General features: G+C 48.5%; 1 protein-coding gene across 1 annotated transcript; it reads left to right on the plus strand.

The window, feature by feature from the left end:
• Positions 1-561: 561 nt before the first annotated feature.
• Positions 562-17,561, plus strand: DCAF10 (DDB1 and CUL4 associated factor 10). The gene is made up of 7 exons (XM_035141291.2): positions 562-1,074; positions 3,993-4,106; positions 10,767-10,964; positions 12,358-12,560; positions 13,826-13,936; positions 14,275-14,420; positions 15,926-17,561. The coding sequence occupies exons 1-7, from the start codon at positions 722-724 to the stop codon at positions 16,292-16,294; spliced, it is 1,494 nt and encodes a 497-aa protein (XP_034997182.1). The 5' UTR covers positions 562-721; the 3' UTR covers positions 16,295-17,561.
• Positions 17,562-20,351: the final 2,790 nt, after the last annotated feature.

Below are 20,351 nucleotides of genomic sequence, written 5' to 3' on the forward strand. Positions count from 1 at the left end.
ACCTAATTCTATCCCCTGCATAGACGAGAGGCTCTGTAAGAAATGATTAGATGCTCTCATATGGGATCTGTTGCAGTTCACACCCCAGATCAAATCGTGCTTCTCTGTGAAAAGGATGCCCTGAAGGTAGAAAGTCTAATAAATACTGATCTTGAGAGATGGGCATAAGAAGAGATTCAGTGTCTAAGAATGAGGTGTACCACACTATGAAATTACTGCAATGACATCTAATGTCATCGGCCTTTCCTGATAAGCACCCTAAGGATCAGACCTTCCCTTATAACTTGACAACACTTGTATAACCAGTCATGCTATGAATAAAATATATCTGCATTCAACTGACAACACATGCGCAGTGTCTTTTCTAATCGATGGAAGGGCTGTAGTTTTGTACTGTACTTTAGAGGATTTGTTTCGGATAGAAAAGGGGGGGGCAGAAATGGCAGGGGGCGGAGCGACCCACATCGGATGAGGCGTGGCCTTCAGAAGGGGCGGGGCTTTTAAAGCAGGGCCTGCTCGCTCGCACAAGGGAACCTCACCTATGGGGAAAGGAATACCGGCGGCCCTTTGGAACCGGATTCGTGTTTCTGGCCGGCGCCTTTTCGAAGGGTGCTCACCGCACCGGAAGTAGGGGGAAGGAGGCGGAGGAGGCCGAAGGGTGTGTGTTGTGTGAGGGGGAGAGAGGAATGCCGCTGCCGGTGGCGGCGGGGCCGGGCTCGGGATGAGCTGGAAGGCGCGCTGGGGCCCTACCCCAGAGCGGCCGCCTCGCGGCGAGGGGGACCAGTCGTCACCGCCGCCTCCGTCGCCCCCCCGGGAACCGCCGCCCCCGGACGCCGCCGCAGCAGCGGCCGTCTCCTCAGCAGCGGCGGCGGCCGCCGTTTCGGTGCCAGGCGGGGGCCTGTTCGCGTGGGTGCGCGGGCGACGCCTGGGCCATGGCGGCCACTGCGTGGAGCCGGCGAGGGACACGTTCCGGGCTATGACGGGACTCTATGGCGCCATCCAGCCCGCCGATTCGGTTTCGCCCATCACCCGCACGCACGGCGCCGTCTTCAATCTGGAGTACTCCCCTGGCGGGTAAGGCGGAGGGACCGTCGTTGGGAAGTGCAGAACCTTGGAAGGGGCCCGAGGGTCATCTAGACCCACCCCCTGCGAGGCAGAAATCTCGGCTGGGTCATAAAGGGCAGGTGGCCACCCAACCTCTGCTTTAAAAACCCCAAGGAAGGAGAGTCCTTCAGCTTCCGAGGGAGCCCGTTCCACTGTCCAACAGCTCTTCCTGTTGGAAAGTTTTTTCTTTTTTTCTTCCTGAAATAGATTTTATTCGATTTTACAAGTATATAATTATAACAGTACAACCATTCATATCCACATTTACAGAGGAATCTGTAAATTTTACAGAGAAACCTGTAAATTTACATTTACAGGGGAATCTGTGAATCTCATAAAGTTTCCCCATATGTTTAGTCGGAATCTCCTTTCTTATAACTTGAAGTTATTTGGTTCAGGTGCTACCCTCCAGACCAGGAGAAAACAAGCTTGCTCCATCCTCCGTATTTGAAGATGGCTCTCATCTCTCCTCTTTTCCAGGCTAAAAATAACTAGCTCCCTTAACTACTCATCTTAAGGCTTGGTTTCCTTCATCATCTTGGTCGCCCACCTCTGCATACACACCGGCTTGTAAATATCCTTAAATTGTGGTGTCCAGAATTGGACAGAGTATTGCAGTGTTCAAAAGGGATCTATTTAGATATTGAGCTACAATGTGTTTCACTTCTTTATATTATCTCTGTCACACCCACCACCCATCCAGATACACACACACCCCAAAAAAACCAAAGTATGGGTCTAGCGGCTGGTATTGAAATTTGAAGCATAGAATTGTGCCCTGCACATGCCTACTGACTTTCACCCCCATATCTTAATCAGAGATACTGTATTGCATTGCAATGTGATTTCGGATCTCTCTGCCACCTGTGACTGTTTGTGAAAGTGTTGAGGAATTCTACAGTAGAGTAATTGGCCCCACAAGACTTATGAAGTGTTTTCCAACATGAATGTAAGAACACAGTATTCATAATCTATATGAGGGTTGATGCCACTTTTAAAGCTGTTGGTGTGCATTCGTATGGCACATACAGATGTTTTTAAAATAACCTAAACCTGATTTGTAAATCCACCTTCATTTCAGTTTTATGTCAACTAGAGATAGTGGTGCAGCAATAAAACTGCTAGCACATTTGCAAACTAAGTAGGGTCTGGTATGGTTTCAAATCGGATGGGGGGCACTGCATGTTGAGATTCCTGCATTACAGCGGGTTGGTCTAGATGGCACTCAGGATCCCAACTCCACAATTCTTTGATTCTATGAACGTGTCCCTTACTTTCAACAAGGTTTTCTGCTCTTTCACCCCATCTGTTGGGCATCCCTGGAAACACATGACGTATCTCTGATGCCTACCGTACAGTTTATCAATAACTGATGTCCATAAGTGCATTTCTTCCCAGTCTAAGCTTCAGTACTTATTGTGCATTTTCTAGTAGCAGGAATATAGGAAGCTGCCGGATAAGAATTCAGACCATTGTCTGTCTAGCCTGGCATTGTCTACACCAGGAGTGGAGAAGTCTTTCCCCTTCCACCCCAGTCATTTACTCAAAGGAAAAGTAAATTGGGTGCTTGAGATAATGGTGACGAGAGTCATCTCTTCTCTCTGTCCCCTCTTTTCTTTCGTTCTGCACCCCGCACCCCCAGTGATGCTTGGTAAATGGTGGTCCTAATGCTTAGTCCATTGACATAGCAACCAGTGAATCAATTTTGTAGCACAAACCTAATTGGGGGGAGGAGAATTGGACACTGAAGTTTGATCAAAGAGGAGTAGTCTTTTGGGGTAGGCAAGAGCAAAGTAAGACGCACGCCATACTGTTATACAACTTTAACAGTTATGCTTTCCCCAAAGAATCCTGAGAACTGTAGCTGGTCACAGGGCTACAATTCCCAGCACCCGTAACAAGCCAAAGTTCCCAGAATTTTTGCTATGACAGTTAAAGTGGTATAATACACTCTGATTAAACATATGGTTGGGTGGGGAGAGGAGCATGTCCCTTTGCCTGACTGCATGACTGTGCAAGGCCTCCAAATTGGTTTAGGGTCTGGACCTGAGCCAGTGCCGCTGTGAAGCACCAGATTGGGCCCCAAACCATTTTTGTGGTGCCCGTACAAGACTGCCCCTTCCAAGTACATGAATCTTGCCAAATTGCAGTAGGATGGTTGCTGTGGATTTCCTGCAAGGGCTGCCTTTGTAGTTTTGAAGTGGGGTCACTTAATCTTCTGTGGTGTTTTGACAACAATTGGTCCGAAAATTAAAAGATAGGGAGCAGGTTCCCCTGGAAAAGAAATCTGCAAATTGCAGACAAATATGACTGCGTGGACAGCAACTTCCTTCTTCCTCCCATCTCCGACATCATAATGCATCAGGATATCATGAAGTTTAGCTGGTGATCTATAATAATAATAATAATAATAATAATAATAATAATAATAATAATTTTATTTATACCCCGCCCTTCCCAGTCAAGACCAGGCTCAGGGTGGCTAACAACAAATAATAATAATAATAATATTATGATGTTGGAAAGCAGGTATCACCCAGCCCTACCACCTACACAGTAACACTTCTGGTTTCATGGATCATTTGATTGTGGTCATATAATATGTGATCAGTTGGTGGCATTTAATAAATTGATTCACGACCTACTACTGGTACATTGCAGCAAATGAGAGAAAATAAATGTGGTTCTAATTAGAAAATCCAGTGCGTAGAAATTCTGCAAGCCACTCCATGGAACGCCTCTGCCTTTGGAACTATTATTCACATTTCAGCTCTGTGTTTGTGTGCCCTTTAAATAAGGAAACCTTTCTGTTCTTTACCAGATGTCATTGAGAGGGTGTTGGGTTTCTTTGGGCATAATAGTCTATTTCTTGTTTCTTTCCTATCCAGGTCAGTGCTAACTGTTGCTTGTGAACAGACAGAAGTCCTTCTTTTTGATCCCATATCTTCAAAGCACATCAAAACTCTCTCCGAAGCTCACGAGGACTGTGTAAATAATATCAGGTTGGTTGGCTAGGAAATGAAAACCAGTTACAGATATCTAAAATTCCAGTACTTGTTTCATTTAAGCACTGGAAGCATTGATGCTGTAGTGACAAACATATCTTCTATTTTCTTTTTTATGTTTTCCCCTCCCATCAATTAGTAATGAGAGTCATGGTACTAATTTTTCATTTTTTGCTGCAACCCAAGCCAGAACTTGAGTGCTGTTGCCCATAAACAGCCACAGAAAACTGAGGAACCCCCTGACTGCATTGCCCATCCCTGAATGTGTTTCTTGGTGTGAAGCTAGTCTGCGATGGAACCAAGGAAACTGCCTTCTTGGTGTACAAGTTGGACCTTTCCCTCTGTACACTGCTTAACCGCCCATCCCCAAAAAGTTGTAGTTGCCACTTGCCATTCTCTCCCTCCACCCCAAAAAATTGCTAAGCGCTTTTGTTTCTCGGCTGGTGCCTTCCCTAAAGAAGCACAGGCGTGTGTGCATCTTGGACAGCTCATTGCATCAGATAACAGTGTAATGCTGTGTGAGGGACAGGGGATATCGCGAAGTCCCTCCCCTCCTGAGTTCAAGCCCATCACCGACCACAGGGGGAAGCAGAGGGAGCTCCGATTCCAGTGGGGAAGCAGGAAGTCGGGTCCGAGGCTCAGGCAAGGTAGCGGAGCCAGGGTCCCAGGTGGGACAGGAAGGGGGAAGTAAGGGGGGGAGACCCATCCCCCCAACTCCAGAATTACGCCGGAAGAGGAGGGGAAAGAGGATGGGGCTTCCAAGACTTTTGTGCTGGGGAAAGACGCGCCAAAAGTCACTTGGAGGTTCTGAAACCGACTGACCACATCACTCCGTGTAAATAGCATGACTTCAGCACTGTAAATACGCAGCACCAATAAAAGAATAAAAATGCAGAGCTGCGTAGCGTCGTTACTCTGAAGTAGTCCACTCCGGCCACTGTGACAGCAACCTCCAAGTCTTTTTTGGGCTACTTTGGAGTTGCCGGGATGAGCGTGTCAGAGGCGGAGAGATGGCGGCAGATCGCGGAGCAAGCCCAGCAAGAACTGCAGCAGCTGTCGCTGCAGGCGCAGGGGGAATTGAAGGCAGCTAAAGAAGAGACTAAGAAGGTCCAGGACGACCGGCTACAACTGGCGGAACAGGTGAGAGCACTACAGGAAAGAGAGCAGGAATTAAGGGCGGTGGCGGTAGACCTCCAAAACAAGCTGGATGCAGAGAAAAACAAGGCGGGAGGGGCACCCCAAGTCCAAGTGCTGCCAGGAAGGAGAGCCGGGACCCTAGTGAGCAAGTTCAATGGAGACCCGAAGGAATATCAGGGCTTTGAGACTGAGATGGTGTATGCTCTTGAGCTACACCACGCTGAGTTCCCTGATGATGAGCACAGAGTAGCGTTTATTGTGGAGCACCTTACCGGGGCAGCCAGGGAATGGCTAAGACCGTTGATCGCAACAAAGAATCCTTGCATGAAGGATGTCAAACTATTTCTAGAAGGTTTGAGAACGATGTATTCGTCCGATAGTCATATGGACCAGACTAAGGAGGAACTTCATAATTTACGCCAAGGAAATATGACAGTTCGCGCGTACTGGGCGAAATTCACCATGCTGGTGCACAGATTGGGGTGGGAATTAGGGTCACCCCCAATGCAAGCGGCGTTCTACTTGGGGTTGCATGAGGACGTGAAGGATGAGCTCTCGAGAGGTCCAAAGCCCAGTGATATGGATCAGCTGAGCAAAGCGGCTCTGGCGGTGGGGGTGAGACAGGAATCCCGGTGGAGCGACAAACAAGCAACGCGCGCAAAGCGGGCTTGGTTCCCACGGTCGCAGGAGAAACCACTCCCCCAACAACCCTTTCAAGCCACGCCTGGGGCCAGCCAGGACCAGGAGCCCATGCAGATTGATAGCGCGCGCGCGCAGGCTTTTCAAACCCCAGCGGCGCCAAGACGCAAGGAGGGAAAGGGCGGGAATTGCTTTCTCTGCAACTCCCCCCAGCATCTCGTCAGAGACTGCCCACATCGCAGGGAGTGGCAAGGAAGGGCGGGAACGGTGGTGCCCTCCCCCACTGACGCAGCACCACAGCAGGGAAACGGGAAAGCCTGGCTGCAGGAGACAAGGGGCAGCAGCCAGGCACAGTCAGCAGACAACAGCCCCAGCCCACCCACCCGCACAGAGAGGAGCAGAGCCAGCCCACCCCTCCCAGAGCAGGAGTGGTTCTAGAAGTCACGCTAACGCTCCCAAATGGCTATCCCCTGACAGTCCTTGCCTTAATTGACAGTGGTGCCTCAGCGAACTTCTTCTCGAGACACTTTGCAGAAGAGCACCAGATCCAGCTTCTGCAGCTGGATTTTCCCCTTCACGTGGCAACCATTGACGGCAGAGAGCTGCTGGGGGGGGCCATCACTCATCAAACCCCCCCCATGAGAATGACGGTGGGAAGGCACTCAGAGACACTGGCATTCAACGTCACCACCATCTCAGACCCCCCCATCGTCTTGGGCATGAGCTGGCTGGCGCGCCACGACCCCTCCATCAGTTGGCACCAGAGATGCATCACTTTTGGATCGGACTTTTGCCTGGAACATTGCATGCAGCACCAACCAGGGGAGGGGCCTCCGATAGCCACGGTGGCCACCATGCACGTCAAAGGGGGTGAGGCGATACCCAAGCCGTACTGGGACCTGCAGGAGGTCTTCAGCGAAGCGGAGTCCGACCACCTACCCCCACACAGGCCTTTTGACTGCCAGATCAACCTGGTGCCAGGGGCAACTATACCCCCAGCCAAGCTGTACGCCATGTCAGACCAGGAACTGGAGGATCTGCGCGCTTTCATCGACAAGAACCTCAAGCGGGGGTTCATCAGAGAAAGCAAGGCAGCAGGGGGCAGCCCGGTCTTCTGGGTGGACAAGAAAGACACGCAACAGCGCCGCCTGGTGGTGGATTTTAGACGGCTGAATTCGGTGACAGAGCCAGTGGCTTTCCCCATGCCCAGAGTGGATGATCTCCTGACAGCGGCACGCAGGGGCAAGATTTTCACCAAGCTAGACCTGAGGGGGGCGTACAACTTGATCAGGATCCGGGAAGGCGATGAATGGAAGACCACGATGTTCACGCCTCTGGGCTCTTTTGAATATCTGGTGATGCCCTTCGGGTTGCAAGGGGGCTCAGCCTGCTTCCAGGCCTTCATGCACCACGTCCTGGGGTCCCTCCTCTTCAAGAACTGCCTGGTCTTTCTGGATGACATCCTTATCTATTCCAATGACCCAGTGCAGCATGTGAAAGATGTCAGGGAAGTGTTGCAGCGCCTGTAGGAGAACCACCTGTATGTGAAGCTGGAGAAGTGCAAGTTTCACACCAAGGAGGTGGACTACCTGGGCTACAAGCTATCAGACAAGGGGCTGGCGATGGACAAGGACAAGGTGCAGGCCATCCTGGACTGGCACAGCCCCAGGACGCGCAAAGATGCCCAACGCCTACTAGGCTTCGCCAACTTCTACAGGAAGTTCATCAAGAACTTCTCTCGCGTTACGGCTCCCATCACTGACTGCCTGAGAGGCAAGCAGAAGTTCAGGTGGACACCAGAGGCGCAAGCAGCGTTCGAAAGCCTCAAGAGGGTGTTCGCCTCGGACCAGAACCTGTTCCACGTGGTCCAGGACGCGCCCCTACGCATTGAGACAGATGCTTCTGAGAAAGCTGTGGGCGCCATTTTGTTGCAACTGGACGCCAACAGGGAGTGGAGACCCTGTGCCTTCTTCTCCAGGAAGTTGACACAGCCCGAGCGCAACTACACGGTGTTTGACAAAGAACTTCTTGCGATCCACGCTGCGTTCAAACATTGGAGACACTTCCTGGTGGGCGCCAAGCACCCCATCCAGGTGTGCACAGACCACAAGAACCTGGAGTTCTGGAGAACGGCCAGGGTGCTCAACCAGCGGCAGATACGGTGGGCGGAGTTCTTCTCGAACTTCAACTTCTCCATACACTACATCCCGGGGGAGCAGAATGTCAGGGCGGATGCCCTCTCCCGCAAGCCAGAGTACATGGAGGAGGAGGCGCCACCAGCACCAAGGCACATTTTCCCCCCGTCAGCATGGTCCTGCGGAGCAGCAGTGGTGAGCGAGGCAGAACTCACAGCACTGACGGCAGCGGATGAATTTGCCAACCGCATCTTCAGAGAACTGAGAGGGGGGAGGGAGCAGGCAAAGGACTTTGCAGAACGCAGGGGGCTGCTTTTCTACAAGGGTGCACTGTACCTGCCCACCACCCAGCTTAGACGTACGGTCCTCAAGCAGATGCACGACAACCCAATGGCGGGTCATTTTGGAAGGGACAAAACCGCTCACCTAGTCATGAGACACTTCTGGTGGCCAGGGGTGAGGGAAGATGTTCGAGACTATGTACGGGGCTGTGACACCTGCCAGCGGGCAAAGGTGGTCAGAGCAGCGCCAGCAGGATTGCTGGAGCCCTTAGCCACACCACACAGGCCGTGGGAAGTGGTGTCCATGGACTTCATCACAGATCTGCCTTCTTCCAGGGGCAAGACCGCAGTGTTGGTGGTGGTGGACCTCATGTCCAAAATGTGCCACTTTATACCGTGTGCCAGGGCGGTCTCTGCAGAAGAGACAGCCAAACTGTTTGTTGATCACGTATTCAGACTGCATGGATTACCTTTAAGGGTTATTTCGGATCGTGGCCGCCAATTTGTTTCCAGGTTCTGGCGGCGGCTCATGAACCTCCTGCAGGTGGAGGTCAGCTTGTCGACGGCTAGACACCCGCAGACCAATGGACAGGCGGAAAGGGTCAACGCCATTCTGCAGCAGTACCTGAGATGCTACGTCAGCCAGCGGCAAACGGACTGGGTGGATCGCCTGCCACTGGCAGAATTTGCCTACAACAATGCAGTGCACGTCTCCACAGGGGTGTCGCCCTTTAAGGCCAATTACGGGCGCGACCTCAGATCTTTCCCAGAGAGGGAGGGGGAGGAGGAGGAGGAGGGCCCACAGGCTGAGGATTGGGCAGAGGAACTGGAGACGGTGCACCAGCAGCTCAGAGAACACTTGGAGAGGGCCAAGGAAGCGTACAAAAAGGGGGCGGATCGCCACAGGCGACTAGGGGAGGTCATCAGGGTGGGGGACAAGGTTTGGTTGTCCTCGGAGGGCCTTCCCACCAGAGGGAGGTGCAAAAAGCTGGCACCCAGACGGCTGGGCCCCTTCACGGTCACGCAACAGGTCAACCCGGTGGCATACAGGCTGGCACTGCCAGAGGATATGAGGGTGCATCCAGTGTTTCATAGATCGCTGCTGTCGCCGTACAGGGAAAGCAGCAGGCTCCGAGACAGCGAACAAACCCCCGAGGGAGGGGGGGAGAGGGGAGGCAGGGAGCAACTCAATGAGGCCACGGCCATCCTTGATTCACGGAGAGGGGTGGGGGGCCTGGAGTACCTCATGGCATGGGAGGATGCTCCACCGTCCCAGAATGAATGGGTCCCAGCCACTCAGATACAGGAGGAATTCTTGGTGGAAGAATTTCACGCCCTCTATCCCCACAGACCCAAGCCCTGGCACATGGAAAGGGAGGGGGAGGAGGAGGAGGCACGGGAGAGCAGCTCACCATGGCGCTGGGAAGCAGAGTTTGAGGACTCGGGAGACGAGATATGGGTGTCACCGAGATCCACACAGTCAGAGGCAGAAGCAGATTGGCAGCACATTTTTACCCCCACCAGCTCGGACGCCACGGAATTTTTGGGATTCCAGTCCTCCCAGGCGGAAGGGGGAGCCTCGCAGGACTGGGGGGAGGTGTTCACACCAACGGGCTCGGAACGCACTGAGTTCTTAGGCTTCCAGTCGTCACCGACACCTGGGGGGGACCTGGGGAGGGGAGAAGGGGAGCTTGGAAGGGGGGTGGATGTGAGGGACAGGGGATATCGCGAAGTCCCTCCCCTCCTGAGTTCAAGCCCATCACCGACCACAGGGGGAAGCAGAGGGAGCTCCGATTCCAGTGGGGAAGCAGGAAGTCGGGTCCGAGGCTCAGGCAAGGTAGCGGAGCCAGGGTCCCAGGTGGGACAGGAAGGGGGAAGTAAGGGGGGGGAGACCCATCCCCCCAACTCCAGAATTACGCCGGAAGAGGAGGGGAAAGAGGATGGGGCTTCCAAGACTTTTGTGCTGGGGAAAGACGCGCCAAAAGTCACTTGGAGGTTCTGAAACCGACTGACCACATCACTCCGTGTAAATAGCATGACTTCAGCACTGTAAATACGCAGCACCAATAAAAGAATAAAAATGCAGAGCTGCGTAGCGTCGTTACTCTGAAGTAGTCCACTCCGGCCACTGTGACATGCTGTATTGAAATGTTGCATGTTTTGATGTTAATGAAATCTCAGGAACAAATTTGCATTGAAGGGATGATGAAACCAATCCAAACATGAGAATGCATTTTGGCAGCCTGCTAGAGTTTCTTAAACTCTAGCTAGCTCCCAAATGTTCACCTCCAATCTGACAATGTCTGTCTTTGTTTCCACATCAAGATGTTATGAAAATCAATATCCTGGCCTTTCTCTTCATGTGGCTGTCATCTCAAAGTTTCCTTTTGGGGGGCGATTTAGAGAGGTTTTGCATGAATTTCAAGATACGAAATGGCCCCCCTCCCTGTCCATTTTATTTGTAGGTTTCTTGATAACAGACTGTTTGCAACTTGCTCTGATGACACTACCATAGCACTTTGGGATCTGAGGAAGCTGGACACGAAAGTGTGTACTCTGCATGGTCACACTAGCTGGGTAAAGAACATTGAATATGACACTAATACAAGACTGTTGGTAACATCAGGATTTGATGGAAATGTTATCATTTGGGATACCAACAGGTAAGCAGATTTTAAACTTGCATCCCTCTTGATTTGGAAATATTGAGGGAGATAGATGTCTGTTGCTCTGAAATGTCTTTATTCTGTACCTCATTTGTCAGATAGTAGTTTATTTCCTTGACATCTGATGGGAGGGTGTTCCACAGGGCAGGCGTCATTACCGAGAAGGCCCTCTGCCTGGTTCCCTGTAACCTCACTTCTCTCAGTGAGGGAACTGCCAGAAGGCTCTCAGAGCTGGACCTGAGTGTCTGGGCTGAACAATGGGGGTGGAGACACTCCTTCAGGTGTACTGGGCCGAGGCTGTTTAGGGCTTTAAAGGTCAGTACCAACACTGAATTGTGCCCAGAAACATACTGGGAGCCAAAGCATGAGAGGAAGTTTAAATACTAATCGCTGAATTACAATTACAGTGGTACCTCGGTTTGCGAACGTAATCTGTTCCGCGGAGGCATTCGCTTGCCAAGGCATTTGCTCGCTGAAGGCACGCTTCTGTGTGTGTGCGAAGCGCCGATAGAGCGCTTCTGCGCGCACTGCGCAGATCGCGTCTGCGCATCCGACGCTGCAGAACCTGGATGTAAACACTTCCGGGTCCGCGGCGTTCGTAAACGGAGGTGTTCGTAAACAGAGTTTCCACTGTAGAATACTTTATACTTAACCATTCCTATGGCTTGAGGTAGGAATCCCTTGTCACTACTAAACAATATTGTGATTGTATTAAGCCTGAAAACATGGAACAGTTGAGAAAGAGAAGGAATAAAAGAACATTGGAATTTGTGTGATTTGGTCTCAACAGCCTTCCAGTATTCACAGCAAAACACCCAGTGTAGCTGGATATGTTAATGCAAAAATTCCTCCATGAGATCTGGCTCAGGTAGCCTTGTCTTGTAAGCAGAGTTTATGTATAGACAAACCCCATACCAGAAAAGTAACCCAGTGAGGCCAGCCTTATCTCCTCCTTTCATTGTATGAGGTAGAAAGGGAGGAGTTACAATGAGCACTATATTACTCTTAAGCTAAATAAATACCACGTTAAATATAAGGCTGGGGTTCTTCCACATGTGCCTACTGCATGAAAAGCAACAGAATGGGCCTGTGGTGGTTCCCCGCTTGTGGAATGCTCTCCCCAGGGAGGCTCGCCTGGCGCCTTTGTTACATATCTTTAGGCACCAGGCAATAGCATTCCTCTCCTCCCAGGCCTTTGGGTAATTAAATAATCTATGACCTGAGTATTGTTTATGCTTGTTACTATGTCACGTATTTTTGTGCTTTTATATTGTAAACCTCCCTGTGATCTTCAGATGAAGGGTGATGATAGAAATAAATAAATAAATAAATTGAATTCTTGAAACTAGAAGCTGACAGTGGATGTGGTTTGATGCTTCTCTTTCCCCAGGTGCACAGAAGATGGTTGCCCTCACAAGAAGTTCTTTCACACCCGCTTTCTCATGCGCATGAGGTTGACACCAGACTGTTCCAAAATGTTGATCTCAACCTCGTCTGGGTATCTCCTGATCTTACATGATCTTGACTTAACCAAATCCTTAGAGGTTGTCAGCTATCCGATTTTAAGAGCTAGGAGAACGACATCCAATTCGGGTAAGTCCTTGTGTTTTGATTAGTATATACTCCTGTCATGTCTGCTATTCATTTGCCTAACAAGAGATAGCTAGCGCTGGGGGAGCTGTGCTGGGAGCAGTGAATTAGCCAACCCCTCCGTTATTTATTGCATTTCATCAAGTTTATACACTGTTTCATTGCTTTAAAAAAACTTCAAAGCGGTTTACAAAAGGAGATCAACTTGTCCACTGAAGAGCCTTTACATGATGCCTTGGATTCTGGGTAGTGATTTAGGCCGTGTGCTCAAAGTTCATATATAGTCCCTGCTGTGATTCCACCATCAGCTCATGTGAACTGAATGTGTTACACATCCCCCGCCCCAAGGCTTCCCTGTGGCTGCAGCATCTGTGGAAGGAACATTGGTAGTGGTGTGTGCAAGATGTCTTTCCGATTCACCATTACTGATCTACTCACTGAAGAACTCTGATCAGCTTCCAGAAAGCCAGGGTTTCACGGCAGTTTGTAAATCTTTGCTTTGTAGTGGTTTTGAGTTATTGTGGTTTTTTTAATAAAAAAAAACCCCTGCTGCCTTTTTCCTTATTTGCGACTATGACAAGTAACCATTTAATACAAACTGTTGTCCACAACCTTAGGAGGAAAATAAGAGAAACCTAAATAATGCCTCCCCAAAATAGAAGCTTATCAAGAAGTTCCATGGGCTCTGACATTAGCAGACATCCACAGGGAAGGGTTTAAACCCGTGGTTCCCAAAATGGGGCACACGCCCCACAGGGAGGCAATTCGAGAACAAGTTATTAACAGTGAATGGCCTTTTAGGCTTCCTCCATGTGAATAAGAGTTCACTTTTTGAATAATAAGAATTATATGTCACAGAGAGAGGGATCAGGATTTTGGACATGCTTAGGTGGGGCATGGCCAAAGAAAGGTTGGGAACCACTGGTTTAAAGTGATGGAACCAGGGCCGGCCCTACGGCCAGGCTGGGTGGCGCAGGGCGCCACGGCGCCAGCCCGCCGGGGGTGGCGCCTCACAGCTGCACCCGCCGGCCTCGCAGCAGCACCTTCGGCAGCAGCGCTAAGCTGGCCCGCCCGCGCCCTCGGCAGCCGTGTTGCGCGCTGAGCCCGCCCGTCGCGCTGGAAAACGGGGCGGCGGGGAGCGCCAGAGGGATACGGCGCCAGGGTGCCAGAGGTGCTTAAGACGGCCCTGGATGGAACACATCAGATTGAATGGTTGAACATGATCCCTTCTGTACATTTGATTTTATACATTACTGCTTTCTTCTCAGATTTGACATCTGCCACATCGTCCATTCCTCGGAGCGCTGGGTCACCGTGTCATCAGGGTGACACTAACCCAGTGTCTGAGAAGCATATGGTACGAGCTACCCAGCGAGAAGGTGTGTTAAAACAGGGTTAAACCAAGTGTGTGGGGGGGGTTTTTCCACCAACAAGGGTGTCCCAGAAACTAAAAACGGTCTCCTACATTCAGGTTCAATAAAGTTAATGCAGCCTTGCATCTCCATGTAGGCTGCTTGAGGACTGGTTCACAACTTCATGCTTGTCCTTTGATAACTACAGGCCACACACTTGCATGTGTCGATGAGCTCTGGGCCCAGTGCAGTACAGTAGACTTCCATTCATACCATAGTTCTTATGGTCCATTGTTTCCTTTGGCTGACAAGCAGTTTGGGAAATGAAAGGGGGATAGCGACAGTGATGCCTTCTCTCCCTGCAGGTGGATCTCCTCGCAATAGTCTTGAGGTTTTAACCCCAGAAGTTCCCGGAGAGAGAGATCGCGGGAACTGCATCACATCGCTGCAGCTCCATCCCAAAGGATGGGCTACACTTCTTCGATGCTCAAGTAACACTGATGACCAAGAGGTATTGTGTGTGTGTGTGTATGTGTGTGGTTATCACATAAGGTCGGTGGTTTGAATCCCTGTGACGGATTGCTCCCGTTGCTCTGTCCCAGCTCCTGCCAACCTAGCAGTTCGAAAGCATGCCAATGCAAGTAGATAAATAGGTATTGCTGTGGCAGGAAGATAAACGGCGTTTCCATGCGCTCTGGTTTCCGTCATGGTGTTCCATTGCGCCAGAAGCGGTTTAGTCATGCCGACCACATGACCTGTCTGTGAAGAAATTCTGGCTCCCTCGGTCTGAAAGCGAGATGAGCGTTGCAACCCCATAGTCGCCTTTGACTGGACTTAACTGTCCAGAGGTCCTTTACCTTTACCTTATATACAAATACTTTTCTTTTCTTGAAGAGAAACTAGAATTCTTTCACATTAAAAATCCCAGAGCTCGGCAGAGTGAAAGGACTGAGAAGGGTGAATTTAAGATTTTATTTCGAAAATTTAATAAAAAATATTTAAAAAATAATAATTAAAAATGCAATTTGCAAAGCACTGCATTAGATCCAATTCGTGGAGTATAGGTTTGGGGGCATAACTGCTGAATGAAACGTTTATATCCAGGAGAGACATAGCTGGACTTAGCCCTCATCAGCCCCAGCCAGTGTGACCAATGTTCAGAGGTAATGGGAGTTGTAGTCCAGCAATATCTGGAGGTCCCCATGTTCTATATTCATAGGGTCATCTAATTCTGAATACTAGAAACAGGTGATAAATAGCAGAGGGACAATTGCCCTCATGTCCTGTTTGTAAGTTTTCCATAGGTGGCTGAATAGCCACTTCTGGAGTGCTGGACTAGGTGACTTATTGCTGTAATGCAGCAAGGCATTTCTTGCCTCCTCATAGATGATTATAATAACAATTTAATAATAATAATTTATTATTTATACCCCGCCCATCTGGCTGGGTTTCCCCAGCCACTCTGGGTGGCTCTCAACAGAATATTAAAAACATGATAAAACATCAAACATTAAAACTTCCCTAAACAGGGCTGCATTCAGATGTCTTTTAAAAGTCAGATAGTTGTTTATTTCTTTGACACATGATGGGAGGGCATTCCACTACCGAGAAGGCCCTCTGCTTGGTTCCCTGTAACCTCACTTCACGCAGGGAGGGAACCGCCAGAAGGCCCTCGGAGCTGGACCTCAGTGTCCGGGCTGAACGATGGGGGTGGAGACGCTCCTTCAGTTATACTGGGCCAAGGCTGTTTAGGGCTTTAAAGGTCAGCACCAACACTGTGAAATGTGTTCAGAAATGTACCGGGAGCCAATATGGTCTTGGCAGCCATTCCCAGTCACTAGTCTAGCTTCTGCATTCTGGATAAGTTGTAGTTTCTGGGTCACCTTCAAAGGTAGCCCCACATAGAGTGCATTGCAGTAGTACAAGTTAAATTCTTGGGCCCACATGAGTAGGATGAACTGGCAATTAGCAAAGTGGATTAATTGTACTTTTCTCCCCCTCGCCCCCTTCCTGTAGTGGACTTGTGTCTACGAATTCCAAGAAGGAACTCCAGTCCGGCCCGTTTCTCCTCGCTGTTCCCTCCAATTGACTCATTGCATTGAGGAAGCCAATGTTGGCCGGGGCTATATCAAAGAACTCTGTTTCAGCCCTGACGGCCGGATGATCTCCTCCCCGCACGGCTACGGGATTCGCTTGTTGGGATTTGACACCCAGTGCAGTGAACTGGTGGACTGTTTGCCCAAAGAAGCCGCCCCCTTGCAAGAGATCCGCTCGCTCTACTCGCACAACGACGTGGTCCTGACCACCAAGTTCTCGCCGACGCACTGTCAGATTGCCTCCGGGTGCCTTAGCGGTCGTGTTTCTTTATATCAGCCAAAGTTCTAGGCACCTCTTGCCTTGAAAAGAACATTTGACTTTTTTTTTAATTACTTCAGTTTAGTTGGAGTGTTCTTTTTTCAAAAAAGAAAAAGAAAAACTTGTAAATTTGGACAAGTACAGAGTTACTCTGACCCCTTGGACTGAAAAAAGAGAGACAGGTTCAGTCCAGCCCTTTGTGTGTGTGTCTGTATGCGCGTGCGTATGTATGTGTGTGTGTGTTGTGATTCTGAATTCACACACCAGACTTCCTGCTCATTCTTCCTCTTTCCTCCTGCTGATTCCACCTGTCGTTTGGATGTAGCATGGCAGCACTTCTAAGTCTTGTCTTTCCATGTGACTCTTAGTGCAAGATGCTAGCTGGGCATGAGAAGGGGGGGGAACACCCAGACACAGCCCACATGCTTCCTTTGCCTGGAGTTTGCTGTATTTTTCTTCTTCTTCTAGGAATGAAGCAGTTCTCTTGCACACTAGATTAGATACAGCCAGCAAATGCATTGTTTTTTGTTTGTTTGTTTTTTGTGAACTACGGGAAATGCTGTTGCTACATTTTGGTATTGTTCTTCTATAGTTCAATCTGTTGGCTGGAGTTCCTAAAATTGTACGCTGTTTATTGCCAGTTCTTCCCCCCCCCCACCCCACCCCCAAAATGACTGGAAGCACAGTTATTCTTCCTTGTTTTACTAGATATAAAATTTATTGAGAACTGGATAGCTTAACATCTTGCCCTCACAAGTCTTGTACAGGAGCACCTTCTATAATAATGTATGGGCATGGGAAGGAGTGTTAATTGTTCACCTGAATATGTGCCCAAAAACGTAGATATACAATCCAGCAGGAAGTCCTGCACAAATCTCATTGAGATGAGACTTGAACAGCAGAATGTTCTGTTGAATAGTGTCCAAACCCTATGATGGCTTCCATCACTGTGGAAGGTTTTTGGAATTAATAAAACCATTTTTTTCCAATATCAAACTAAAATGTTGCCCCGTACTGTTTCCATTATGCAACATTATGAAGGCCCGCTGGCCTGTTATTTATGTGCCTTGCGAGCCACAAAAGTATGCTACTCCATCTGAGAAAAGGCCCACCGTATTTGAGGATTGATCAAAAAAAATTGTCAGAATGATACTTTCTCTCCCGTGGCAGTAACAACACACAAGTCTTAGCACATAATTGGTACATCCTTTAGAATCATTCTGCAGATCTTCATTAAAATAGCTTTAAATTGTTTCACCGTTACAGACGCTTGTGTGAAATAAATTGAACCATCATATCTGTGTAGTTTCATTTTGACAAAAGGGTAAATACTGCAGGCAGTCAACAGGACCTGCTACATGTGATTATGGCGACTCTGCCTCATCATTCCACAGGATCAGACACGGGACAGCGGAATTTAAACGTGGCAGCAAAAGCTTTGAAGATGATCCAGGAAACAAAAGGCTTGCAACTCTCCATAACAACAAAGAAATGGCCAAAGTAGAATCTGTGATCGTGAAGGATTCCCGATCTCTCCATTGAACATGATATGCACAGACTGAACGTTTGGATCACTCACTCCAGTTATACACGACCATCGGTGTTCATGAGAATACAGCAATGTCTCTTAAGTAATTTGTCCTGAACTGCTGGAGCAGACTGCAAAAAGATCTAGAGAAATGTCATCAAAATGAATGCTAGGTCCATCACTAGGATGCAGAGAGTTGGCATGCGGTGTGTGTGTGTGTTGCCTCACTCCCACAAGAGAGGTTCGGCATCCTGAAATAGAAAGGTGATCTTGAGGGATGATAGGGTGTATTTCTTACTGATTTGGGGGTTGGCAGGAGAGCTACAATGAGACCATTGCAACAGATTTTAAATTACATGAGATTATAAAGAAACGGGTATGTTCCACATTAGTGCACAGAAGTGCTCTGGCAGCTCAAACGACCATCACAACCATTAAAATCATCTGATTACTATCTGTTTGAAAAATTAGAGTCTGTGTGGCATGTGCTCTTATCTAATGATGAAACCCTGAAAAGTGACCCCATGGTTGGAAGACCCAAAAGTAGTTTTTACAAAGAAAGGAGTTTTTGAAATTGAGGCAATGATTTCGGCTGCAATTAGTCACTGTCAGTTGTTTCGACAAGAATGACAGGGTATAAATTTGTAAAATAAATACATCATAGGGGGGGGGAGAAATATGTAACTTCGTCAGGAGGCTATATTGAAGTGTTAAAGTTGTATAAAATTTGGCTAATAAAAATACGTTTGCTAATACAGTTTTGACGAAACCTTTTGACTGAGCCCTCAGAGCCTAATGGCTAATGTGTTGCCTGCATGGGGAATTTCTGGTTCTCTGAATCTGTTTCTCATGAGATTGTGGAGCTTGGCTCCTCTGGAGATGCTTGCACTTGAGAAGCTTTAAATGCCTTCAGTAGAAATGGAGAAGATAAGCAAGTGGCTTGTCTTTCCTAGCAAGAGACCCTTGGAATTTATTGCATTTCAGTACTCATCTTAAATGGAATGCACCCTATTTATATGCATCGGCATGTAACAAAAATCAGGAGGAAAAATCTACCTCATAACGTGGTCTTTTCTTTAAAAATACATTGCTTTGCTGTGGTTGATGACAAAGTTATCTTATCTAATTATCTCATCTCATCTCATTGTAATGTACATTGCTCCTTCTGAAACTGCACAGTACCAGTAATGATGGCACAGTTGTTGTTACTATTACCTTGGGCAAAAGAGCAGGCCCCTTGAAGCAAAGGTTGGCACACATACTAAATTTAGTGGTCTTCACATGTGGTGATATATAGATATAATCACATTTTCTAATAGAAACACTTTTCCCATGCTATAAGTATATGATTATTCCTTGTGGAGCGGGAAGGGATTCCAGTGGGAATTTAGTCCAATCTTACTAAGAAAGCACATTGCAACTCCAATTTGCAAGCAAGTTGTTGTTGTTGTTTAGTCGTGTCCGACTCTTCGTGACCCCATGGACCATAGCACGCCAGGCACTCCTGTCTTGCACTGCCTCCCGCAGTTTGGTCAAACTCATGTTCATAGCTTCGAGAACACTGTCCAACCATCTCGTCCTCTGTCGTCCCCTTCTCCTAGTACCCTCCGTCTTTCCCAACATCAGGGTCTTTTCCAAGGATTCTTCTCTTCTCATGAGGTGGCCAAAGTATTGGAGCCTCAGCTTCACGATCTGTCCTTCCAGTGAGCACTCAGGGCTGATTTCCTTAAGAATGGATAGGTTCGATCTTCTTGCAGTCCATGGGACTCTCAAGAATCTCCTCCAGCACCATAATTCAAAAGCATCAATTCTTCGGCGATCAGCCTTCTTTATGGCCCAGCTCTCACTTCCATACATCGCTACTGGGAAAACCATAGCTTTAACTATACAGACCTTTGTAGGCAAGGTGATGTCTCTGCTTTTTAAGATGCTGTCTAGTCATGCTCAATGAGATGGGCCCTAACTAACTTGTTGCACTGATATTGAATGGGCTCAAAATGACCAGAAATGAAAAATGCAAATATTCAAAGTTTGCCGATTGCACCAACTTCACCATTCATATTTTAAAAGCAAGGGTTCCCCCCCCCTTTAACCTTGGTGAAACTATCAGTAAGCATGGACAAGCTTTTCTGAAAGACAACTTGACGACCACAATTGTACATTACAGAAAAAGAGCAGCAGCGTGGGAAAGTTGGATTTCCCAGAGGGCACCCTCCACTCAAAATTGTGACAGAATAAAACTCTGTGAAATGGGTATGCGCCATAGAACATACCACAGAATCCTGCATACTATTGCACAGACCCCCTGTGGCAAACCCACCCAAGTTACTTTGCAAAGGAAGCAACGTAGAAAATGTTACTCGGAAATATTTGCTGAAGACCAAAATTCATTTGAGTCTCTGCCCAACATCACTCACCACCATCTCTCAAGAGAGTCATACTCTCCCCGGTCCTACATGACACCTTAGTTTGTGAGATGTTACGTTCATTAAATACTTGTGCATAAAATTTACATACAAACACCAGAACATCACATATATACTTCATGAATTTAACATT

Source organism: Zootoca vivipara, chromosome 16 (assembly GCF_963506605.1).
Source record: "Zootoca vivipara chromosome 16, rZooViv1.1, whole genome shotgun sequence".
Classification (NCBI taxonomy): domain Eukaryota; kingdom Metazoa; phylum Chordata; class Lepidosauria; order Squamata; family Lacertidae; genus Zootoca; species Zootoca vivipara.

Excerpts from the sequence above, each read along its gene's own strand:
- DCAF10 (XM_035141291.2), top strand. The coding sequence starts at position 722 with ATGAGCTGGAAGGCGCGCTGGGGCCCTACCCCAGAGCGGCCGCCTCGC. Across the intron at positions 4,107-10,766 it reads GACTGTGTAAATAATATCAG|GTTTCTTGATAACAGACTGT; the intron begins GTTGGTTGGCTA and ends TTTTATTTGTAG. Across the intron at positions 12,561-13,825 it reads GAGAACGACATCCAATTCGG|ATTTGACATCTGCCACATCG; the intron begins GTAAGTCCTTGT and ends CTTTCTTCTCAG.